The sequence below is a fragment of the Dreissena polymorpha genome, chromosome 5 (assembly GCF_020536995.1).
Source record: "Dreissena polymorpha isolate Duluth1 chromosome 5, UMN_Dpol_1.0, whole genome shotgun sequence".
Lineage (NCBI taxonomy): Eukaryota > Metazoa > Mollusca > Bivalvia > Myida > Dreissenidae > Dreissena > Dreissena polymorpha.
In genome coordinates this window covers 34,594,448-34,621,015 of record NC_068359.1, presented here as the reverse complement: position 1 = coordinate 34,621,015, position 26,568 = coordinate 34,594,448, and the positions used below count along the sequence as shown (strand labels likewise).

General features: G+C 36.1%; 1 protein-coding gene across 7 annotated transcripts in view; it reads left to right on the top strand.

The window, feature by feature from the left end:
- Positions 1–984: 984 nt before the first annotated feature.
- Positions 985–26,568, top strand: part of LOC127881622 (uncharacterized) — a 67,476-nt gene continuing 41,892 nt past the window's right edge. The window contains exons 1-12 of one of the 7 annotated variants that reach the window (XM_052429686.1): positions 5,238–5,756; positions 9,923–10,087; positions 10,496–10,547; positions 11,349–11,480; positions 12,728–12,849; positions 17,338–17,542; positions 17,883–18,076; positions 20,419–20,499; positions 20,716–20,809; positions 21,114–21,287; positions 21,825–22,760; positions 23,123–26,099. In XM_052429686.1, coding sequence (XP_052285646.1) covers positions 5,739–5,756; positions 9,923–10,087; positions 10,496–10,547; positions 11,349–11,480; positions 12,728–12,849; positions 17,338–17,542; positions 17,883–18,076; positions 20,419–20,499; positions 20,716–20,809; positions 21,114–21,287; positions 21,825–22,744 — 2,157 coding nt within the window. In that variant the 5' untranslated portion in view covers positions 5,238–5,738 and the 3' untranslated portion in view covers positions 22,745–22,760; positions 23,123–26,099. Of the gene's footprint in view, positions 1,109–1,132; positions 1,595–5,237; positions 5,757–9,922; positions 10,088–10,495; positions 10,548–11,348; positions 11,481–12,727; positions 12,850–17,337; positions 17,543–17,882; positions 18,077–20,418; positions 20,500–20,715; positions 20,810–21,113; positions 21,288–21,824; positions 26,100–26,568 lie in introns of those variants that run through there. The other 6 variants (XM_052429684.1, XM_052429680.1, XM_052429681.1 and 3 more) reach the window with 6 other exon arrangements.

The following is a 26,568-nucleotide window of genomic DNA, read 5'->3' as shown; positions in this document are numbered from 1 at the left end:
CGCCGTTGAGAGTTACTTTTTTAATTTTATTCTTGTTTTCTTCTTTAGCTTTTTAGATCCAATGTTTACATTTATCAATACAAAGCATTTAATGACAAACTTCAATACATGCCATAATCTTTGAAAATATCCCTTTAATACATAATCAAACGATATTAGTGCATTTTTAATCTAACTGAATTAACCGTCGATATGCCCCTTTAAAGTTTTATTAATTCGACCTAATCCTATGGTGATACAGCTTAATCGTTGCTTAGATGTGATACGAAAATTATTTTCGTATTTTCTAACTATTAGATATCCTTGTACAAAGAGCATGCCGTATAGTTGATGAAAGGTCGACTTTTCCATATTATATTCTACCTTGGCTTTTATATTGATCGAATGAGTTAAACTCCGCCATGAAAAATGTTGAATTTCAAGTCACTACATGTAGTAGATATTGTGAAATATTCAGAAATTTAACCTTAAACGATATCGCTTACTTGAACTATGGAAATCACTCTACGAAAATCAATGAAATAGTTACTTCTACAATATAATGGTGTCGTAACGGTGACCGAGCAATTTGAAAATTAATTGTATTTTCAAACTTCCGTATAAACCAAGAGACCGTGCGGGATTGTTAAGGCGTAAACTCACAACTTGTAACTCTCAACGTAGGCCTACTTTAAAATGAAACTTTCTCTTGAAAAAAAACTGCGCTTAATGAATGTTCGTAAAGTGTCCTCCCAAATGAGCCTGTGAAGTCCGCATAGGCTAATCAGGGATGACCCTTTCTGAATAAACTGGATTTTCGCTAAGAAGAGACTTCATTTAATCGAAAAATACCATAAACGCGGAAGTTGTCGTTACTGATAAGCTTTTGTGGACTGCACATGCTAATATCGGACGACAATTTACCCCTTTATGCGCTGGAACCGAATTTTGAAGGCCTTTGCAAACAGTTTGGATCCAGATGAGACGCCACAGAACGTGGCTTCTCATCAGGATCCAAACTGTTTGCTATTCTGATAGTATTCTTTGAAAAAAAATCGAAGAAATGGCTAATTTTAGAAATTCGGCGGAAGACATTTTAGCAGACGACAAATTTCCCAGCATGCAAAGGGTTAAGCACATGTATTAAGCCACGTATTCCCAGAGCGAGGGACAAATCGAAAGCGCGAATCATCCATTGAAAGCGCGAATCATCCATTGAAAGCGCGAATCATCCATTGAAACGCGAAGCACGTATGCTTTTTCGCAAATGGCTTACATGCTTCAGTTTAGATCTTCAACCCGATAATAAATGGAAAAGTTTGTACGTTTTGTAGATCAATAATACAGCGCAATATCTAGGGTAGTCGACTTTATTGTCGCCTAAGCTATCATGGTATGCGAATTAAAACGATCATCGTCGGTGTAGTAGAAAATGGTTGAACGGTCCGTCGTGATAAGAGTGTATACAGCGAGGACATGATGAATAAAAGTCGAATAAATATGTTTTCAGTTGATCAGTTTATGAACAGGACCATGTGAAAACCGTACTTTTGATGAATATATTTAGTTTTCTAACGGAAATGTGGAAACTGGATGGGATTTTCCCCTATTTAAGGTATGCTTTCGTTTTAATGAATGTTGTTATCCACATGACTTCTATATGTATGTCGTATAGAACGATTTTCATAGCTTGCAACACATTGGTTTGTTGTGGGTAACGTTGGAAAAAGTATTTATGTCGTGGGTCACAGCTTTTCAGACTTTATGTTGATTTAAATCAACCGTGCGTTACAATGAATGTTAAATCATTAAGTAGTGTCATACGTTTGGTATGTAGTCATAAATCTAGGCTTTAGTGAAGAACGAAACAAACAACTGCAAATAACCAGTTTTCAATGCATTTTGCAAGTAATGCACGGGTGCTCGGTAATACACACGCTATCACAATGAATGGGATGACTATTCCTAGCGAAATCAGACCCATAGATTGTTCAGTGTGAATGTAGGTGTTATAACATAAAATTCATTATTTATTGAGTTATTTGTTCTTGGATCCAATTGTATAAAGTGTTGATTTTTATTTAACATTTTGCACACTGCATCAGCACGATGTTACCGAACATTATTAACCATTTATTGTCTTAAACCAAAGTGTCATTTCTTAATGAAATGACGTCCATGAATGAAAACATAATACGCTGGATGATCAACACATTCTTAATCATATTATATTTTGATAGTATAAACATCTTTTTACAAATTCTGTTAAATCCGTTATTTCTATGTATGCCATGTACGGATGACTTTTAAATGGAAACAACATTAGCATCGTTTCCTAAAAAGAAACATTTTAATAATACATTCTAATTCTTTTAGCAAAATGAAAAAAAAACACTGACTGACGTAAGAAATTACTACAAAGTTGTAATAGCTGCATATGCGTCAATATGACACCGATGCCTCCACCGCACTTCTTGGCAGTCCCTCCAACCTACGCTATTACTACAGCCATTTTACATGAATGCGCATACATATGTCTGTGAAGTTGTATCACTCTATCAGTTATATTTATAGCAAACATGCACCAACTAACCAAACTATGAATACGTTTATCAAGTTTCATCCATCCAGCAGTTATATATTTTGAGTTGCACAATATTTTTTGTGACCACCTTTTGTCCGTCATTAGGCGTCCGTCTTCAACATATACATTGTTAACAATCTTGAGGCTACGTTTACTGTCCAATCTTTACGAAACTTTGTCAGACTGTTTGTTCCACTGATGCATTGGCCATGTTTAAAAATTGGCGACGTGCGTTCAAAAACTATGTCACTAGGTTAGATTCAAAAACTATGTCACTAGGTTAGATTCAAAAACTATGTCACTAGGTTAGATTTAAGAACAAGATTGTTAAGACTTTTCACAGATTTTGGCATGTATTGAAGTTTGTCATTAAATGCTTTATATTGATAAATGTAAACAGTGAATCTAAAAATCTCCAGTTAAAAAAAAACAAGAATACAATTAAAAAAGTAAAACTGGGCCCGAACAACTGGCCCTTGGAGTCCTGGAGTAAAAGTCTACCACTTAGACCACTCGGCCATTCCCGCACATAAAATGACGGATGTATTTTATACTTTATATAAGCAATCCTCGAATGTTTCACAAAATATAACAACAGAATTTTCCATATTATCAAACTAAAACGAAAATTGGCAAATCTGAAACTTTTTAATTTTGTCAATTTACCAAAACGTGAAAAGGCCCCTTTAAAATTACATTTCAGTATAATCTTCATGGAAATTTCTTAGAACATTTGTTCGAATGATATATCGAATCGGTCCGAAAATGTTTCCGGTCCTTAAAAAATTATGATAGCCAGTTTGCGGGCACTTTTCCTTATATGACTTAAGTGAAACTTGTGGACACGCTAGAAGTCACTGTTTGGCCCAAACTTAACGAATACTTCTCACAACCTTCGTTATTATGACATTTTGGTCCGAGTTCGAAGATAGCTCCTATTCACTTACAGGTATGGCCGCCATGGGGCAGGGCAGTTTTCCTTTATTTGGCTAAAGTGCCAGCATATCACCAATCTAGAAGTCAAGTGTTTGGTCCAATAATCATGCTCAGAATATTTGTTTTTACTATTTCTCAGCCGAGTATGCACATGATTTCGGTCAGTTAAAACATGTCCGCCATGGGTCGGACTCGGGTCAGTTATTCTTATATGGCTATCGTGAAACTTTTTTAAATTCAAGACGTCACATGTTTTTGCCCAATCTTCACGAAACTTGCTCAGAACACTTTTTATATATCTCGGCCATGTTGAAAACTGTTTTTGGTCCGTTGATAAACCAGTTTCTCAGGGAACAGGAGTGAAACAGGAGCATGGTTGCTTATATTTGCTATATTGAAACCTTATCATCGCTCTTGAAGTCACCTTTGTAGTCTTCGTGAAACTTGTTCAAACCATGTTCTTACACTACTTCGGCTCAGTTCGGAAAAGGTTCTGGTCCGCTAAAAACAACTACAGCCAGGGACGGGGCAGTTTTCCAAATATACATGTAGCTATTGTCAAAGATTATTTACACTCTAGAAATTACGTGTTTTGTCCCGTCATTGTTACACTTCTTCTGAAAATTAGTTTTAATTATTTTTCGACCGAGATCTACGCTGCTCAGAACAGTACATTTTCTATGGGTCTCATGTTAGTGACTTAAGTTTTGTGACCCTCTTGTTTGAAGTATTTAATAATTATCTTGCACGATCAGTCCCTAATATTTACATAATATTCAATAGAAACGAGTGCACGGTTTGTTATTCATGTCGCAAATTAGATTAGGGAAGACGATCGGGCGATCAAAGTAATCTATCATGTCAAGATATGAAGATGACTGATGCAAAATCAACACGAAATAGAATAACAGCGGCAATAAAATACGCATGTAGTATGTTGTTTAAGTCGCTATCCAATGCTTAACCTTCCGCAACGCCAAATTTGTTGACAACAACATAAAACAACCGGCAAACAACATCATGATTTATTTAGACCACACAGGGAGGCGTCCTGGCAATCCGTAAGATCAACCTAGTTTGAATCAACAAGGAAATATTTTATTTACTTTTTTATTTGCGTACTTAGACAGACGATGTTGACGTCCTCAGCGTGCATATACATTACACAAACAAGTATAATTTCCCTGAATAAATCTTTACCCATCGAATGTTCGTTTTACTGGAAGTCAGTGTGTAAATAATTGATACTCCATATTGATAAGTATTCCGAGAAAAAAAAAACAGTTCGCATTTGACAATATAAAATGTATATTTTGGTTTCATTTGCATAATATTAATGATAACATGCATTGTATATTGTGTGTTTCCGGTAAAGAATCACCAGTTTTCTTTTAAATATTTCATCAACAGAACGTATGCGGTAACAAAACAGCTTTATCAGCATCAGTCGTTTTGTTTCCTCCTTTTTTTAAAAATAATTTGTCAACCGATGATGACCCAAATGACACTTGGCGTGCCGCGTGAAATGCGGTAAGAAGACGACTATTATAAGGAAGATATCAAGTGTCTTCTGAATTCGGGCATGCAAAGAAGTATGTCTATGAATAAACAACCATTACTTTTGAGTTTTTTTGTTGTTGCCAGTTACTAAGCAGATATCTTAGGCACCTTGTTGTAATTAACTTAATATCTTCCTGGTCTTGTTGATATAAATTTTGTCAACATGTTCAAATGAACGCCGTGTGTAGATTCACATTTTTCAAATTTTAAATGACAAACAAATGGTCATGTTGTCTAGTTTGTGTACCGCCCTTTGATAACATTAGCGCTAGCTGTTTTTTTTTAATGATAAGTGTTTATATGATGTTTTGCAATATCACTGTGCATTTATTTACAAGCGCACAACGGATTGTATTTCTTCGTTGATGCAAAAAATATCTTGAGATATCGGAACGGAGTTTTATAACGAGTGAAAGCATTATATTTATAATTTGATATACTCGTGATAAAAAGGATTTACAGCTAATAATCGTCAGTTAAATTTTTGTCTGCTAAACAAATAATATATTTTTTGAAGAATTTTTATAATTTTGAATGCACTTTATACACGTACGTTTATAGAAGACAATATGTTTTAGAACTACCAGTAGGTTAAACATTACAATGCACACGTCAATATAGTGCAGATAATCAGGATGCAGGATCACGTAACTTTGTGGGGCTCTCTCTTTCAACTTTAATGTATGTATACACGGCGGTAAGTGGTGCTTTATTTCAAATAACTTTTTAAAATTATTTTACTTAACAATTTCAACAAGTGCATAAAATACAGATTTTTATGCTGCTTATGGCAATGTGAAATACATCGGAATAACTTTATTTAATAAGACTGTTCCCTATTCAAAAATTCGGTATCTACTGCATCAATTGTACACGGTTTTGCTTCACGCAACGTGAAATTGTGTCAACGATTTCAGACGTATTCAAGGATTTATTCTTATACCTTAAGATATAGGCACAAACTGAAAGAAAAACTCTCTTTTATGCACTAAAGATTTTTGCAAATGTATTTCAATAACTTTAGATATTTGCAAAAATAAAGTTCTTAACGGTGTGATTACATTCTGGACAGCACGTGTGTAAAACCCGGGAAATACCGTTGATTCTGCACCCTGATAATGGCGATGCTGTTTATCGTCAAATTTGTCAACAAAATCGCCGCCATCTTGGATGGAAAAGATAGATCGATTGATTAGTGCTTCGATTGCATGCATCTTTATGATTTCTAGTGTAGCGATTGCATGCATCTTTATGATTTCTAGTGTAGCGCACAATCTGCTATAAAGTGTTCATTTTGCCAAACCAGTACGCCTCGTATAAAAAATACATTGGCCAAGAACATCTAAGCCAGAAAAATTCCATAGTAAACAATAGGGTGTTTTGCGTGTTTCATTTTGTGTCAATAACACCGACTTGAATGCTGAAATAGCGACACGTTATTATGAAATATTATTAATGATTGATAAAAACAACTTTTTTGGAACAAAGACCGACGCGTTAATTTACCTTTTTTTTTTAAATGTTTTGGTAAAACGAAGGGCTATCATTTGATGGTAAACAGCATGGTATTTTAAACCAGTTTTTTTATTCCTTGAATATGGCATGATAACTTTAGTCAATTATTTTTAAGTCGTATTATTGATGAATCGAACCATACAACGACTATCTCATAACGAACTTGATTGATTAAAAATATTGATCATCATTTGTATTATTCATCTATCGTGTATTATGCATCATCTATGACAAAAATACAGATGGAATAGTTCATTATTAACCCATTTATGCCGAGTGGACTCTCCAATCCTTCTAAATTGGAACAATTAATTTCCAAAATTAGGGATGTCTGGTATATTTAGTTATATTTTTAGAATATTTCTTACAGAAATTCTTTAAGCAAACAGCGTAGACCCTGATGAGTCGCCGCATCATGCGGCGTCTCATCTGGATCTACGCTGTTTGCCAAGGCCTTTTTTCTAGACGCTAGGCATAAATGGGTTAATGTATGGCGTAAAATGTTTTATATTGTATGATAATTGATATCATATTCAATTCAATACATAAACGTGAATCTATATAATTAATGAAATTTTTATCGGTTTTACGCGTGAGTTTGGGGTAAACATTGTATCATCACAAAACAGTCAGAATTGGTTACTAGTATTGTGTTTAGTTATTTTGTTGTAAATAAAGGTAAAGCGGGAAACGGCTGTTACCTCGTTTATTTATTTAGTATTATCATTGTTATCATTATTATTTTATAAGATATACCGGGAGTTTTTAGCTTTACCACTCGTTTCTGATTATCATAATGACTGAGATTACTAGAGTAAAAAATAACAAGTTTCACATATTTTTCATTTTCATTTATGTTGTAATACGATGATATTAATTGCTACATGTTTCGAACACACTTCATTGATGCGAATTCGGGAAGGCAGTCTATGCCGCGAATACTAGGCCATGACAACTATTGAGTCTATACATGTTGACCGGCTAAAACTCGAACCACTTTTTTATTAAAAGCGTTTTAACGAACATAATTGAATTGGTGCAGTGTAGTCTAGCTTTCAGATAATTTTTCAAATTACATCGATTTAGTTCACGTCAGGGGCAAGCCAGCCGTATTTATGTCGGGCTTTCTTTACTTTTGAAAGGATCACCGGTCTAAATCACATTGAGGATAATTATTGTAATTATATATCCCCAGCAGTAATGTGTTTCAGTACATTCGATTTTATTAACGTTCTACGTTTCGCATTTATAATTTATGTGTAACTATTGAAATCGACAAAGCTGTCCACTTTTCAAACACAATCTTCGTCACGTTAAAAATAAAATTAAGCACACACAATTACTTGTACATAAATCTTTATTGAGTAATTAGAACTGCCTGTGTCTCCGACTCGTAAAGCGATTTGTGGTATTTTGTATTTTTCTTCAAACTAATGTTCAATTAAAAAAAACTGTTCGGTACAAAAGAACTTACACGCAAATGTTATTCAACAGCTTTGTCGCTGTACAAGCAGACATCAGTAAATAGGTGAGCGAAATGTGGATGTCGAAGCAACCTGGTACTCCATGAATCAACTAATGGTATCAGCGTAATCATTTTGCAAAAATGTGTGTTTACAGGCAAGTGTTACTTCTAATAGTAATACACGAATTTAATGTGAACAGTGTGTTTCATGCGGTAAATGGACATAACACAAGTAGTCAAATAATAGTACCTTTTTTCCGACTTGTTCAACCTTGTTCGCGATTAATTTCGATCGCATATACACCAAACGCCTCATTGACTTTTGAGGAATTGAACTGAGGAGCTGCGCCATGAGCGCATGATACGCCCGTCGTTCGCCAATGAAGTAGTAAGGTAATAAATAACCCTTTGAATCATTTTTTTACTTCAGTTTATTTGTATTTGAATACATGGTTTATTTTATAAGTACATGAGCATGGAGCGCCGTCTCCTTGACATTCATACCATATCTTTTTTTGAGTATATGTATGCATTTCTTTAGAGGATATGGAGTTGAAGTAAACCTGTTATAGATATTTTGACCAATAATAAAAGAGAAATGTAGATGGGTAAGTGGTAGTGTACAATCGGAATAGAAAAAAGCTCACCTTGTTCAATTTTTCAGGGATACTAAAAAAAAAAAAAAAAAAAAATCCATCGAAGGATATTTGAGCTACAGTAGGACATTCAATGAAATCACGAAATTTTGACGAACAAAGTCCCATAACTCTGGAACGACAATTCAGAATTCCGTCAAAAACGAAAGGGGATCAGGGTTTATCAATATTAAGATTGTGTTAAAATTTGAAGAAAATCTGTCAAAGGATATTTGACGTAGCGTACGACATTAACAGACGGACGGACGGACGGACAGACGGACGGACGGACAGACGGACGGACGGACGGACAGACGCGGGGTATACCATAATACGTCCCGTCATAGACGGGCGTATAATAATTGGGTTCGGGTTTAATGGTAGTTTAGATATTTGACAATTTAATTGTGCCTATCTTTGCATTTTGCAGTGCATTTAGTTTAACATCCACGTGGATTATCGATGGCATTTTAATGCTTACAAATTTACAATATAATGCACATATCAATTGAACGTTAGAAAATTATTATAATTATGTTTGCATATCGTCATGAATTATTTTATTTTATCAATCGAAAGAACTATAATATTCAGGGACGTTTGTATTATTACTTTTGAAGTAAAAATATAAAGTTGGGGACTAGCAGTTTATAAATGTTCACCACAACGGGCGAACTACCCATATCAATAGGATGCAAATTATTTAGTCTTTGTCCGATAATTTATCTCGTGACATTCATTTTACCAATTTTGAAGAAAGCTTGCATGTATTAATCAATATTAAAAGGAAACAAATCCGTAGAAAAATTCAAAATTGGCATGAGCATCACCTGATAAGGTCTATTTTCTGCACATATATCAACGAAATACTTATTAAACATGTATTCCAATATTTACGAGTGCATGTTTTCAGAATAATACGCCATCCATAAAACACAGGGCACGGTGGCTCAAAACTTTAACGTCCTGTTAAGGTACCAGTCTGTTAACTTCAGACAAACAAATTAAAGCAATGTTATCAGCAAATATTTTCAAATAATTCGAGCAAACGTTTTTTTTACAATTAACACATACATTAAATGGCTAACATGCAATTTAGTCACGTAAATAACTTAATAAAAAAAATAAACGGCTGTTAACTGGACTGGTCGTTAAAGATTTGATAAAAGATCCACACATAAACATTTATTGATAGATCTTTGTGTTGATGAACAAGGCACAGACCGTGTGGTCACATTCTTTCCCCAGATGACCGCCCTGAGCCTGTGGCTACTCGTTGCGCTGCTGGTTACAGTCTGTACACCTTCGCTGGGACTTAAGCCCCAGACCGCCGAGCAGCAACGGCGTAAAGAGCTGCTGCGAACAGAGCTGGACACATGGCTGGGAACATGCAAAGGAAGCTACAGTATGAAGGTATGATGTGTTTTTATATAAGACATTGACCAATTCTCTACAAACAAAAACAAATTGTGTGTAAAATGTAACAGGGGATCCTCTTGAACGACGTTGGAGATGAATGTTGATACCCGTTATATCGTTCACAAAGTAAAAAAAACAACAACGTATTTCCATGTAATGTATAATCAGCTGAATTTCAATTTATTCCCTTAAATATGTATATTTTTACGATATGTGAACAGAATGAAACAATACATATACAGTTAACAAATACAATAACACCTAATTAAGCATTTTTATGGAACAACAATATAAAACGCTTTTGTTCACCGAATTACTATAAATAACTGCGAAGATAAACATGTTTGCTACATGCTCACGTGTCTAAACCGGTTTCTGGTATGTTATTTTCTTTATTTTCAGGCGATCGGTGCAACAAAGGTCGCAGTGTCAGAAGTCAAGGTTATACGACACGGTAGGAAATACTTTCCATTCATCGTGAACTAACTTTAATTACCTTAATCAAGGGTTCGTCATGCAAGTGCGCCTGACCTGACATAACATTGTAGATTAGTGCTATATCTATCAAAGCTGCCTACATCAATTAGTGATCTTCCATTTACACATGTGTCCAGAAACTCATTTAAATAATAAGTTCGTGTGAAAATGAGTCTTAATTACTGAATAGTGTGCTTGTACTTAATAAACAGCTGAAATGCATGAATACATAAATAAACACACGACACAGTAATAAATCCTATTAAATGCAATGCGACAAATTCAATAGTGGATTGAAATGTTGGAAATACTTTTTTAATCAGAAGTAAATAATTGGTGTTTAATAGGTACATGAACGCTCACCGTTATTAAACATAAGACCAAAACATTTAACAATGAAAATGATTTGAATAATTTTTATGAGTGACCAGCATGAAATTTTACGCGTTTAGGCATTTTAGACCATTTTGCGAGAATTTGTACTCTTACATTTTATTTTAACCCTGGTGGGTTTACGATTAAACATAACGATTTCAACAGCCTTGAAAGACGATCATCCAAAGAAAGTTCATGTGCAGTTTCGGGAAATTCTGCCAATTGCATTCGGAAGAGTGTTTCAAATAAAGAGTAAATAACGGAGGCACGGACTTAGAACAAGGGACGATCAACAAAACTTACCATGAGCACGCCGTGCGCGATTGAATTACAACTTTAAAGAACGCCGTAAGCCACTCTTAAAAGTAAGAACCATTCTTACATTTTACCATTTTATTTCAAGGTGTATGCAGAAAAATTGCTAATGGCACGTTCGAAAACGGTAAGGGAAAGATACGTGTTGAGAGCTCGCTGCATGTGGCGAAGAAATCAGACGACTACGTCACAAACATCACGTGGACGTACTCGTCCAAAGGTAATGCAAGAGAGGTCTGGTAGCGCTTAACAGTATGATGTTAAGGTTTTCAGTGAACACATACACGTTCATGTCAAAGTAAGTTTAAAACAGCGTCGTTGAACGCTTTTAAAGCGGGACTGCACGATTTTGTCAAATATTTATGAATTTATATAAAATATGTAAAAAAACTTATTATACATACATTTCAATATAAATTAACACGTGTCGAAAAATGCGAAATAAGCCAGATATTTAATTCTGAAATAGAAAATGTCTGTACAGTTGAATTCGCCAACATGTAAATCATGCATGTACGATGTGAATCTAAATTTAGTTTTACGGATAATTTCCTGCAACGATATCTATTCATACAACACACGAACACTAACTCCGATCCGAATAAAAAGATGAATGCTTCGGTATTGTAGGAAAATATGTACGAAATATCTTCGTCACAATCGGCTCGGGGCGCCAATTTGTCTTTGCTGCATTTTAGGAAATTCGTCTTCAATGTATATTTTTTCTTGCCTATTTTGTGTTATTGTAACATATTTTGTATCAATATATTACAATTGAACACATATAACAATCGTGCAGTCCCGCTTTAACAACCGGTAAATTGGTTCAATTTCCATTCTTATTCAATTTCACTTTGTGTAGATTCAATTAACAATCGGTCTAAGAGCAACACCCCAATTGCGCAATGAAAATCTGTTTATGTAAATTCTTTACACATCATTTTTACCTGAAGGATGTGGGATTGGTGACTTTCAATTGTTTAAGAAGTTAGCTCTTTTTTCGGTACCAACAAAGCAGTTGTATTTTACTGACAACGCAGTTTTACTAGACCCACAATGTAGTTCTACTAGACCCACAATATAGGTCTACGAAACACTCAATGCATCTCTACTTTTCACACAACGTAGTTCTACTAAACAAACAATACATACATTACAGTTATACTATACTCCAAACTCTATTTTACACGCAATTTGTTATATTGTATACGCAATGAAGACCTGCTTTACCAACAATGCAGTTTTAGAATACACATTCAGTCCTGTTATACCCAACGTGCAGTTCTTTGAGGTGAACCGTATCAAAATGTAGTTTAAACTGTACCCATAATTGAGGTCTTCTACACACACAACGCAAATTTACCAGACCTACACTGCAGTTCTATTTTATGCAATATTATACAGCAATATAATACTGTACTAATTATTCGATTCTATCGTATCCACACTGCACCTCTTTCCCTATAGATGCGACCATTCCTGGGCGGTTCGTCGTTGCGTTGGATTTCGTCGACTACAAAACGTACGCTGACCTGAACAGAGTCTGCATCGTGTTCAACATGACCAAATCCAAGTCGATTGAGGAAAATGTGAGTGAAATACAGATATAAGCATGTCTTCTTTTTTTCAAATTGTTTGTTTATGACGGATATTTAATAGGCCCTTAACTCAAGGTTTGGATAATTGGTTTATTCAATATATATAATAGACAAACGGTCATGAGTATACATGATCAAAACATAGTAACATAGTAACATATATAAAGGCATGACATGTGATCAGTATTGAATTTCTTAATGAGCCGTAAGGAGTCACTAAGCACCGATGTCTCTTTTTGTTCCTTAATTCTGATTATAAACTCACATGCACTTCAAACGGAAAACAAATTCTACAGAATGCATAAAAAACCTTCATCCAAGACCCACTGACACTTCCGGACTAAATGCAGAGTGAGGTTTCATCGCGTTGCACATGCAAAGGAAAAAAGCGAACAATGTCTTTTGTTTAATATTGTTTTCTTTTAAGGACAACATGATTGAAAAAATCGGGCCAAGATGGCCGTATATCGCTCATCTTAGTATGTGGGCTGGACCAGTTTCGAAACAAGGTGCATGATTTGAAAACTCGTTGTAAAGGACCACACTCTGATGTTACATTTAAAATATCAAAGCTGTGTCCTACACAGGCAGCATTGAGAAGGCCTACAGCACCCACAAGAAACTCCCAAAGACCAGTCAGCCCAAGGTCAGTGTTCTCTGACGGGAACCTCCCCAACGAGAGAGCCGCAGTCGTGAATATGTGGACTTAATACTGCAGCGACCTCTTCAACTACCCCCTTCAATCAGACCTCTTTCTCTTTCATAATGATCCCAGACCAGAAGCGGACGACGAAAGTCCGTCCATATTAAAAGCAGCGGTGGAGGAGGCATTGCTCCTCCTGAAGACAGAAACATCTCCGGGCTTGGACAACGTCCCTTGTGAACTGATTAAACATGGAAGAGACGCAACGACTTCAGCAATGCCGGTTATCCTCCTACCTTAAAAGGGCAACCTCAAGCTGTGCGAGAACTATCGCACCATCAGCCTCATCAGCAAAGAATAACTCCCCATCATCCTCAACCGATTGAAACGTAGACCGAGGGGCTAAAGGCAGAAGAGCAGGCTAGATTCAGAACTGGGCGGAGCACAGTGGATAAGATATTTGTGCAGAGTCATTATTGAAAAACACCTGCAACAACAACGTGAGCTCTTTCACAACTTCATAGACTTCGTGAAAGCTTTCGAATGTGTGTGACATGATGGCCTATGACAGCTTCTGATAGGGCTTAGCATTGATAAAGGGCTGGTGCAATCCATCCAAGAACAAAAAAGCCAGCAGCGCTGTACTTCTAAATGGACAGATAGGTGACTTTTACAGGACATCAGTGGGCGTCCGTCAGAGTTGTCTGCCCTCCCCCGTCCCCGCGTCCCGTTTAACATTTTTCTTGAGCAGATAATGCAGGATACTCTCCAAGACCACCACACCTGTATCTCCATCGATGACAGAGCCATCTTCAACTTGAGATTCGCTGATGACATTGATCTCATAGGTGATACCAGCAGTGTACTCATAGATCTCGCAAACAAGCTGTACGATAGCGCAGGTAAATATGGGTTGGAGGTCAGCAAGGAGAAAATGAAGATCATGGTGAATAGCACGAACTACACCAGCACAGACATCCACATGAACGGCGAGTGACCACCTTCAAGTACGTAGGAGCAAACCTATCCAAGAAAGGTACCAGCAACGCTGAGGTCCGAATAAGAATGACCATGGCGAATGCAGCGATAGCTAAACAGAGCAGATTATGGAAAAGCAGCTCCATCAGCATCCCCATCAAGTTCAGGCTCTACAAGTCCACTGCAGTCTCTATCCAGGCTTTTTCCGCCCTATGCCACGGGTCCGAAATTCGGCCCCATTCCCAATGCAAATCTGGTTGTATTTTTCCCAATTGAAAAAAAAAATTCCCAATTCCAAAAAAAAAAAAAAAAAAATTTTTTTTTTTTTTTTTTTTGACCTTAAAATATATAAGTTTACCTCATCCGGTGTAGAAAATAGAAATATTGCATAATTAAATTATCTGCTGCCTTGAATTTTTTTTTAAACTGTAAAATATGTTAATTATTATTTAAGACTTTCCTAATTTTCCTCAAAATCCGGCGCTTCGCGCGATTTTTTTCACCTCAAAAAAGGCCAGGCCTTTTCTGCAAATTCAGATTAAAAAACCTTCACTTATCACACATAATCATAATATTTTGTAAAATTTTAATAATAAGTTATCAAAATAGTCGTTTTTTACCAGTTAACGGCTTCTTTGAAATATAAGAAACACTATTTACATGCGATAATTTTTCCCAATTGAGCCAATTTTGCGATTATTTTTTTTCCCAAAATGGGGGTTTTCACGACGCGAAATTCCCAAAATTCCAGTGTGGCGTTTTCCCAAAATGGAGCGGAAAAAGCCTGCTATCCTACTGTGCGGCTGCGAGACCTGGTTGCTTCACACGGACACAGAACGCAGGATACAGGCCCTTGAACACAAGTCTCTCCGAAGACTTCTCCGCTTCTCCTGCCCGGAGCACAAGACCAGCGAGTAGGTTCGGAACATTACAGCACTTGTTTGCACAGAGCCCGTCCTAACCGTCAAGCGACGAAAGCTGGCTAGGTTTGGACAGTCATCAGGAACGACTCACTGTGCAAGACTGTGGTCCAGGGAACTCTTGAGGGTCTCCGTCGAGGCCGTCAAAAGAAAAGCGGGGTGAAAAAAGTGTGGACGTCCTTTCTCGTGGATGAGGTACTCAAGAGCAGCCCACAAAAGACCTGACTTGCGGAGGATCTCTGTCATTTCTCTCTCTCATTTGCCCCCAACGGCCAGATCGGACAAGGGAATGACGATGCTAATGATTATGATAGAGGATTGCCGTACGATTTTTAAATTTTTCTCTTTACACATAGAAAGAAATAAAGTTACCCGTAGGTTTGGGCCAATTTTGAATACAGGGTCATGATATGAACACACTTTGTTGCTGACTAACATACATATGTAACGTGCCAAATACCAAATTTCTTGGCCTTTAGAGATTTTTAAAGTTTAAACTATATACATTGTACATACATGGTGGAACCACTGTTGACCCCCAGGTGTTTTGATTTGGACCAACTTGGAAGAGAACCAAAATAGGGTGTGACATTCCAAATACCAAACCTCTGGGTCTGTTTGAGCATTTTTTAAGTTGTTATGCTATACATATAACAAAAACAAGTAATTCCCAAGGTTGGAAGGATCAATTTGAATACAATTTTTAGGAGATATTTAATATGGTTTATACGTGCATTTTCCCAAGTTTGATAACATCCGTTGTTAAAAAATTGAAACATTATATAAAAATGAAAGTGTTGCGTTAGAAGTGCATTTAAACATATATTACAGCATAAATGCACCATAACGGATATGCCTTTTTGAGCTTATACCTGGAAACGGTTTGGTTTCATTTGTCAGAAGTAGTTACTCGTTCTTTTCAATGTCTACACACTCACATAATTTTTCCACATTTTAGGTATCACTGATGCTCCATTTGGTCTGCATTCCTCTAGTTCTTTATTTCAAATACTTATTCCACTATTTAGGTATCACTGATGCTCCATTTAGACTGCATTCCTCTGGTTCTTTATATCAAATACTTATCCAACGATTTAGGTATCACTGATGTTCCATTTGGACTGCATTTCTCTAGTTCTTTATTTCAAATACTTTTCCCACGATTTAGGTATCAATGATTTTTCATTTGAACTGCATGCATCTAGTGCTTTATTTGACATACTTATCCCACGTTTTAGGTATCACTGATGTTCCATTTTGACTGCATTCCTCTAGTGCTTTATTACACATACTTATCCCACGTTTTAGGTATGACTGATGTTCCATTTGGACTGCATTCCTCTAGTGCTTTATTTCACATACTTATCCCACGTTTTAGGTATGACTGATGTTCCATTTGGACTGCATTCCTCTAGTGCTTTATTTCACATACGTACCCCACGTTTTAGGTAACACTGATGTTCAATTTGGACTGCATACCTCTAGTGCTTTATTTCACATACTTATTCCACGTTTTAGGTATCAATGATGTTACATTTTGACTGCATGCATCTAATGCTTTATTTCACATACTTATCCCACGGTTTAGGTATCACTGATGTTCCATTTGGACTGCATTCCTCTAGTGCTTTATTTCACATACTTTTCCCACGTTTTAGGTATGGCTGATTTACCATTTGGACTGCATTCCTCTAGTGCTTTATTTCACATACTTATCCCACGTTTTAGGTATCTCTGATGTTCCATTTGGACTGCATTCCTCTAGTGCGTTATTTCACATACTTATCCCACGTTTTAGGTATCACTGATGTTCCATTTGGACTGCATTCCTCTAGTGCTTTATTTCACATACTTATCCCACGTTTTAGGTATCACTGATGTTCCATTTGGACTGCATTCCTCCAGTGCTTTATTTTCCATACTTATCCCACGTTTTAGGTATCACTGATGTTCCATTTGGACTGCATTCCTCTTGTGAACACGCCGGATGTGCTGATGGACGTGCAAATCTGGAGTATTTTGAAGGGCAAGTTCTCCGATAGACGGTGTCCCCGGAAACGCCGCGAAGTGTCGCTCGATCCCAGCAGCAAAGTCTGTGAGACTATCGCTTGCTCCGATACAAGGAGTATACCAATCTCGAAAAGTACGTGTATTAAATTTCTGAAGTTGGTTACAATTCGGTGCCTTGTTTGTATATTGTTTGCACATATTCTTTATGAAGTTTTCTGGCCGTCAATAAGCCTAATGATAAATACCAGTTGAAAGATTTTCTACATCACTTATCAAGAATTCTTTCTTTTTTAATATTTTATAATTAAAAGGACCAACGTCTATTTGCATGATAAAATGACGTCAAAACAAAATCAAGTACAGGTGTGTGTTTTTCAAATTACATGACAATGTCATGATACTAAAGCACGCGTTTTGTTACACAACTCTAAATATGCACAGGCTATTGCTTACTATGACGACCATATTTATAGGCTCTCACAAGGGGGGAATATGCGCGTGCTTCCGGGAGCGTCACGGGAAGCCCGTTCTGACCTGGACTCACGACCCGGCGAGTCGAAAGTTTAACATAAGCCTCACCAACATCCCTCCTTACCTCGAAGGTGTCGAAATTGAAATCGTGAACAGCAATAACACCGTGTATCATGAAATTCTGAAAAAGGTCAAAGTAAGACTATTATTATTATTATTATCATAAGTATTATAATTATAATTATTATCATAATTAGTATTATTAGAGTATCACATTTCAAATGATTCGCTTATATAAATGCCGTTTTGTGACTTAAACAATATGCCGATTTCGCTCAAAGGATCGTTTTTTGATCTTATTATTGAAAGACTAGGTAGATAAATAAGTATTATCTGTTTATTAAAAAAATATATACAAAGAACAAGATTGACAAAAAACCCTGAAGAAAGGGAGTTATGGTCCGTGTACCGTGCATTTCCCCCTGTAAGCCCTCAACCATTATATAAAGTTTCATTTGAATCCCTTCAACAAGATAAGTATTGATGCAAAGCATCAAAGGGCGTCGGGAATTTCAGTGTAAAAGGCACTCAATGAAGTTACATGGAACGATTTTTTTTTCTACTGTAAATATTAATATATTGGCCGATTATTTTAAACAAAATAGAAAAAGATACTGGTATAACCATTATCGATGATTTTGTGTTATAACCCCCAAATAACCATTATCTATGATGTTGTGTTATAACCCCCAAATAACCATTATCTATGATTTTGTGTTGTAACCCCCAAATATTTCATAGTTCATTTTATTTACATTGGTTTCCTTTTTTTACTGGCATCCGTGTGCAGTTTTCATTAATGGAACAGAACTGTGTAGGTTTTTAAAAATCTGCTTCATCTTGTAAGCGTTATTTCATATTTTTCTCAACTTCAAGGGGAGATGATTCTGAACTTATTCTTACGTTGCTCATTTACGATAGGGGTTGAGTACTCATTGATATGAAAACACTGTAAAAGTTTTAATGTGTTTACGACCCCCCCCCCCCACCCCCCCCCCCCACCCTCTCACACTTATATTTCATGAGCATAATAAAAACAAAAAATGGTTAAAATAAAACAGCATATTTATTTAAACTAAAATGTCTACATCAAAACAAAAAGTTAACATAGAACACAAATAAAATAATTTGATTCTACTGGGGCTCGAACCTTGGGCCTCTCACATGTTAAGCGAGCGTGTAAGCACTACACTACGGAACCGCTTGAAAAATCACCTTCTAACTAAGATATTAATAAGCTATAATTTGTCGGTTTAAATGTAAACCCGGAAGTTTAAACGCTGGATAGTGAGCGGGGTTAAAGGTCCATACCAAAGGGTCCATACCACTGGCAAGATACGGGTCAGGCCTGCGGCCTTCTATATGTGGTTCTTAAAAATAATCTGTAGGAGGACTTGATAGTAATGAGACTGGAGTGCTGTGATGGTGCTCCTCATTGATAAGCGACTGCTTCCTCTATCAAGACTCATTATTACAATTAATAATATGTGTCGCGTTTCGCGCTCTATAGCGCCTTTATTAGTAACTAGGTGGTTGCTAGGATAGTGGAACAAAGAAGTTTTATTTTTATACAAAACCAGAAACTTTCACTGGTTCGCGTATTTGCCTAGTCCCTGTGATCTTTTATTATTGCCCAGTCCCTGTGATCAGTTATTAATTAAAAGAATTAGCTTTGCATTATTGGCAATAAATGTTGTAGTAAATGTAATAGGCACAAATGCAGCACTTATTTACACTAATTTACACAAAAAATCACCACTATGCAAGATATTCTGACAACAAAAATATATCCATTGGTCCGTAAAATAACTTCTCCTCTCATAAGCGAAAAAAACGTTCTACATACTAGTCGCCGCACTTCAGTGCGCCGCCAATAATTCAGGAGTTTTGCTCCACACAAGAATTAAAAAAATCATTTCACAAATTAAGCAAAGGGCAATAAAAATACTGACATAAGTGTTGTGGTTATTTTACTTTGCACTTCCTCTAAATGTCATCTATCGATGTACACTGATTTATAAAAATACCTTAAATCCAAGGGCGTTATGTTCCGCACAATAATTGACTAAATGGTAATATCTCTGTACATCCTCCAGTGAGATTTATCGTTCAAGCAATTTCCCTTAAAGCCGTCTATAGTGACATGGGGTTTCATTTGACTCGCTTTCAATTCTTTCGAGTTATTCTCTCCGTAAAAGCGGGACAGATGGACGCATGGAAGGACGGACAGAACGGCGGCTGGAAGGACGGACGGGCGATGTTATTCCTTAGTGCCTCTCTTAAGCCGGATACAAATTATGCAGTATTACATGCACGTTAAAAGAATATGGAGCACAGCATATTTTCTGTTATATCATTTAGTAAAACTGAAAAGTTAAACCAGTTGAACAAATCTCATTGATAATACAATAGCACTCGGCAATCTAAAAGAAACACTTTCTGTGTTTGCCATTATAACGCCGTATGTATATATTTCAGAATGATGTATTTGTATTTGGTACGAATAGCCTCATGGCGACCTCTTACAAGTCGTATCCAACGGGGAACTACTCTGTCGTGGTAGGTAGACTAGGTACACCACAAAGAAAACCAATAATGTCCCTTCTAACCAAATTACGTTAAAATACAATAACTAATACGTCCAGTAAAATACACAGAACACTTTTGACTTTATGATCATTGTACTTTATAAGGCGTGTTTGTGTTTTTAATTTAACATTAACAGATAACACTAATCTTAAACCGCGAGTGTCTTGCGTTTATCGTCTTCAACAGTTGAGCGGCAAGTGTCCTGCGGAGTCCCTTTCACATTACCACTTCTGTTCTGCGCAGGAAGATGTCTTCGTCATATTCCCTCAGTACATCGTGGGTAAGAAAAAATTGATCCCAATTGCGCCCAATCTCTTGTCGGATAACTCATTTCAGTTTTACTTGAAATATTCGTCGAAGTAGCGCTCTAATAATTTTGTTTTGAGAGATTTACATGCATGTCATTAGTATTCTGCGTATTAATGTAAAGATGCATTAATATCACTTGACTTTGATCGTGTTTGCATGTAAATTTTACTAAATCCACATCGACCATATGAAAAGTAATACATGTATTTCACTTGTAGAAAAAACATGTTTAACTGTTTGTAAAAAGTAACGGCATTCACTTCCCTTGTTTACAGTGGATGACCCAGCGCCCCCTCCTCAGTTTCCCCCAGCTTCTGTTGTTACCATAGCAACGGTGGTAGGTGGTGTCGTCGTGATAGGCCTCATCACCATCGTGGTTTTCTACTACTGCAAATGTCGCCGTAAGGGAGCCAACCTTCCTTCTAGTGGGCATGAGCCATTCAGCACAGGTACCAGTATAAACTATCGTCTTTCTCACCATGTGTACGGCACAGGCACTCGGCCTTAGTTACTTCCCTGCTCCCCAAGCTCCTTCCCCCTCCCAAACTCTCAAAATTGTCCATTTGTTATACAAAATAACAAGATCAAAAAAGTTAGTCTAAAAATATTTGTTTTTACTTTTATATGTTATATAATTATATATCAAGTGAATTTTTTTTTTCGACTAACCGCTTTTGTCTTGTTATTTTGTATAACAAATGGACAATTTTGAGAGTTTTGTGAGGGGGTAGCACCTGGGGGAGGGGGTTAGTAGCTAATGCCCAGTGCCTGTGGTGTACGGAGAGTGTCAAACTTATATCGCTTACTCAACTTATGTAAGATTGACGATTGTAATACGATATATGTATTTTTTTTTAAATATTATTGTTGATGTTGATGCGATGCGATAAACGTACATACGCAAGTTGTGTGTAGCATTTCGCACTAGTACATACAAGTCTTTACATACAATGATATCCATTAAGTATAAATCCTCTGGTTATTAGAACTCGTAGAGATGCCGCCTTCCAGTCTGAACAACACGGACGGTCACGTGACTGGAATAGAAGAAGACCAAACAGGCACCACTGAAACGGAAATGACCGCGTATGAGGAGGGTAAGAGGTTAGAGGTGACCCAACGTCAGCCACTGCTGAGCGATATTCAAAGCACTAGAGACGGAAAATATGATGCCGCAGCTAATTGTGGATCCGATAAACCACAACACGAAACAATTTCAACACATAACCATTGTCAGACACATGCCATAAAAAACTGGGAGGTCAGTAGGTCAGGGGTTACTGACCTTCAACGTTATCAAGATAGAGACGAAACATATTATGTCGGAAAACACGATGGATCTGAAAATCTTCGCCCTCCTTTTGGACACAGAACAATTCCAACAGAGTCAACAGAGTACGGTTATCAGACAAATGTCGTTAAGCACGTGATCGGGTTATCGTACCGCGAAACTGATGATGACGTGTTCTGTACAAAGAAAGAGAGACTCTTGTACGAGATGCGGCGGAATGGTTTGGTGTTTGGTCACTTTTCCAAGCATACTTTTGCTGAACGAGCATCGCACTCAACGCAGCACACTGACATAGTGATAATCGTGTCCAAAGGAATGAACGCACTGTGCTCCCCTTTGCGAGCACAGCAACAGGAATGGGACCACGATAATTTACCGAAAACTGTGTTATTTGAACTGCAGCATGCAAAAGTGGGGGAATACGTCGTCCATTTAGTCTCACTGGAACATGATCGTTGGGAGGGCGAGAGACTGTTGTCAGAGTTCAGGGGCTTCCTCGTGTACCCTAAACAGCCCGAGGGTCGTTTCATATATGATTACAATTTCCATGGCAACGAATTTGATTTCTTCAGAGGAACGCCTTTTGAGGATTTTATTAATAAACTGTTAACATAAAGCACAGATAATCCAGGTATTTTTTCCAATAGACATGCCGCAAAAATTCTTAACTTCATGAACAAAAGTAAATAGTGGTAATTTAAATCATTTTTCTTCAGTAGATGCAATCCTGAATGTCTATCACGTTTATTAAAAGAATTATAGCAAATAACAAAAATCATCATATTTTATCGACATCCTTAATAATATAGAATACTTACCGGTAATATCATTTTCGTAATTCTTAACATTCGTAATGGTGGGACATTCAATGCGTTATTCTGATCAGGTCGTGGTATCATTGTTGTTTTATATCAAATAAGAAATACAGATATACATTTAACCAAAAATAGCATAGAGTCTCATTTAATATTTACTTAAAATTTTATATTTTAGTTATCTTTACCTTTACAGGTAAATATCTCAGTATTAGTTCTTACCTTTTTATATCATTCTTGTGTTTGTTTACTTTGCATTTTATACTATAGACATATACACATATAATTGTGCTTTATATAATTTATTATTTTCATTTAAAATGTGCACATTATCATTTGTATATATTTCAACGTATATACCTCACCATTCTTACACGAACAATCGTAAAGGCATAGGCATTATTTTGTTGAATTAGATAACAGTTTATTTTTTTTATTATGCTCGTTTGTAAAAATAATTATGTTGAAGTACACTTGATCTTGAAACTAGAAAACTATTTTACACAAATTTAAACTTAAATGCGTCAATTATTTATTTTTATTAAAATTGTACTTTAAATTTCGATTTTGAAAACTGATTACCATTCAATTGTTAGTATGAGTAACAGATCCGTTCTTCTGTTGTATTAAATTTAAGTTTAAATCGATATTTTCAAAAATGTTTTTCATAACATTCCTGCACAAACTTAACACAACATCACGTAATTAAGTGTAATATATCACGCCGTTTTACGCCGTTTTCAAAAAATGTTTACTGTTTATAAAACTGATGACCATTCAATTGTAAGTTTGATAAACACATTCTTTCTGCTCTTGTATCAAATTAAAAGTGTTACCGATATTTTCAAAAATATTTTTTGCATTACATATATTAAAAACAAGATCATGTTTCTATAATATCATGTTTCACGCCGTTTTCAGAAAAAATATATGTCTGTGTTTGTGTGTGCGTATTTTTTGTTATTATTTACTGTATGTGTGTCAAAATGTCTCTGCTATATAAGTTATCGGGTAATTTTGCAATATAATAATATGCTATAACTGTAATGTCTCGTGCTCAAACGCGAATGGTCAGGTTATAAACTCGCACTTCGCTCCCGTCACCTTGTAAATGAGCCTCGTTCTGGGAAAAGGGTCTAAAGCACGTAAAGTGGTGTCCCATAATAGCCTGTCAGGCTGTGTATTTCGCACAGGCTATTCAGGGAAGACACTTTATGTCAATAATGGAATTTCGTTGAGAAAAGACTTCGTTTAAACTAAAATTTCCGTATGAGTGGACAGTGTCGTGCCTGATTAGCCTGTGCGGACACAGGCTTAGGCCGGGTTTCCATGCATCCGTGTCCGAGCTCCGCGTCCGCGTTCCGTGTCCGCGTTCCGTATACGGACACGGAGTATCGTTTCCATGCATCCGCTTATTATTTTAGCCTTTCCGTGTAAAAAAAATCATTCCAAACGTGTTTGAAATATATACTGTGTCTTTTGAAAAGCGATTATAGAGTGTACAATATGCAGACGATATATATTCGCATATTACTATTCTCACTTACCTGAAACGCCATCAATTGACATTTCGTTGGCTATGCTTTTCCAGATGTTTGATGCAATTTCTTTGTCTTTGTATTCTTTTATACGTTGGTTGTATATTTCAGGGTGATCCCTTGCTAAATTTATTATTTTTTTCACTAAAATCTATGCTTGAAAGTCGGCCTTTCATGTTGACTGAGTCCGCGTCCGTGAAAAATCGCTCACTGAGCGATTTTTCACGGACGCAATACGCGGACGAAAAATGCGGACACGGAACGCGGATACATGGAATCGCTCCAACAGATTTCAACCAGTTCGTTTTTTCGCGGACACGGACACACGGACACGGAACGCGGACGCGGAGACATGGAAACCCGGCCTTATTCTAGGTAGACTCTTAACGCACATGTATTAGGACTGAATTTCCTACAACGAGGCTCAACTGTTTCATTAGTGCTGGCCACTTCCTCATTATGTTTGCTGCTCAGTTTTTAAATGCAGAAATATGTATTTATTTATGATCGTTTATAATGCAATATTCATATACTGAAACTCGCTCATTTATGTGTTTACTGATAAAATCTATTAGTACAGTATAGGAGAAATCATCAAAAACTATCGGCATGAAGTTTAAAATAACCATCTTCAATTGAACAGAAATAAACTTACTCAAAACACTAACAAATGGTCCCTATACTTAGCAATACAATACTGGTTTGTAACGTTGTGACCAATATTTAATAATAACAAATACTTTCTCAATGTTCATTTTGTATTTTACATTGTTAAGTTCAATTTTCCTTGTTTTAATATAGTTTTAATTTGAGTGTCGTTAAAGAAATACGTTGATTCGCTTTTTGACATACCCGGTTTTCGGTAATGTTTTGCGCACACCATTTAAATTACGCATGTGTGTTATATTAATAAGTACATGCTGATGTTATGCGTATTCGTTCTACCTTCTTCTGCAAGCGGTATGTTTGCAAACTTCGTTCAAAACCCTGCTACGAGTCTTGTCAATATAATTTAATGTGTCCATTGCACGATTTAGAATCTCGCTGAAAACATACATGTTTTTTTCATATTTTTTGTTGAAATTTCTACAGCTCAGTAATAAACAATAATACGATTGAGAAGTACGTGGAATTTCAAAGTTATCATTATGGGACAACTTAGAGACTCTTCTAAGTAAAAAAACAATAACAACGCATCGCGATTTTACTTAATATAAATGTTTATAAATTTCTTTCTTTTTTTGCTGATGTTGATGTTAACATCCATATGTATCGTTTATGTTTGTATTTATCTGAACCCTTGTTCATATATAGTTATATTGTGTTTTGATCTTCGTATCTTGTATATGGAGGAATAAAAGTAAATATATAAAGATAAAACAATTATATTTTTGATTAAATTTATTGAGGTATTTTATAGATATAGTTGAATGTCTTATACTAATGGTTCGATATCGATGCGCTATAATGTATTTATATTTTTTTATTGCTTTTGTCTCTGTAACACATGTAAATAACAATGTCCAACGAAGTTTGTGATATTATAATTACATTATCACATTATAGTTCCATAAAACCTTTTTGTCTTTTTATAAACTGTAACTTTATGTTGACTCTGTGCAAATAAATACATAATGCTTAAAAACGAATGTTTTGTTATATATAATTACAACATAGGTTTACGAAGTCCAATTATTTTACTCGAGTAAATAACAAGGCCTATGGTAAGACATGGGTTGGGTTGTACATATCGACAACAACGATGGCCTTAATCATTATATACCACACATAACTCAAGCAACTAAAACCACCAGCTTACGATTAACCTTTTGTCCTTCAAAAGGCAGTGACTAACTGTCCTTCATTATAATGCTCTTCTTGTTAAATGACAGAAATTCTGATTGAGGCACAATGTCAGCTGTGACACTAAAGACCTAAGCAAAACACAAGCGTTTTATGGAGTTACTCCTATTGTAATTCGTTAGCCTTATCGTCAGCCAAAGACATTTACAATGACCATAGTCTCCGAAGCTTGCAATTCAGCTTGCACTTACGGTCAGATTTGAACTTAATGGTGGATGTTAAA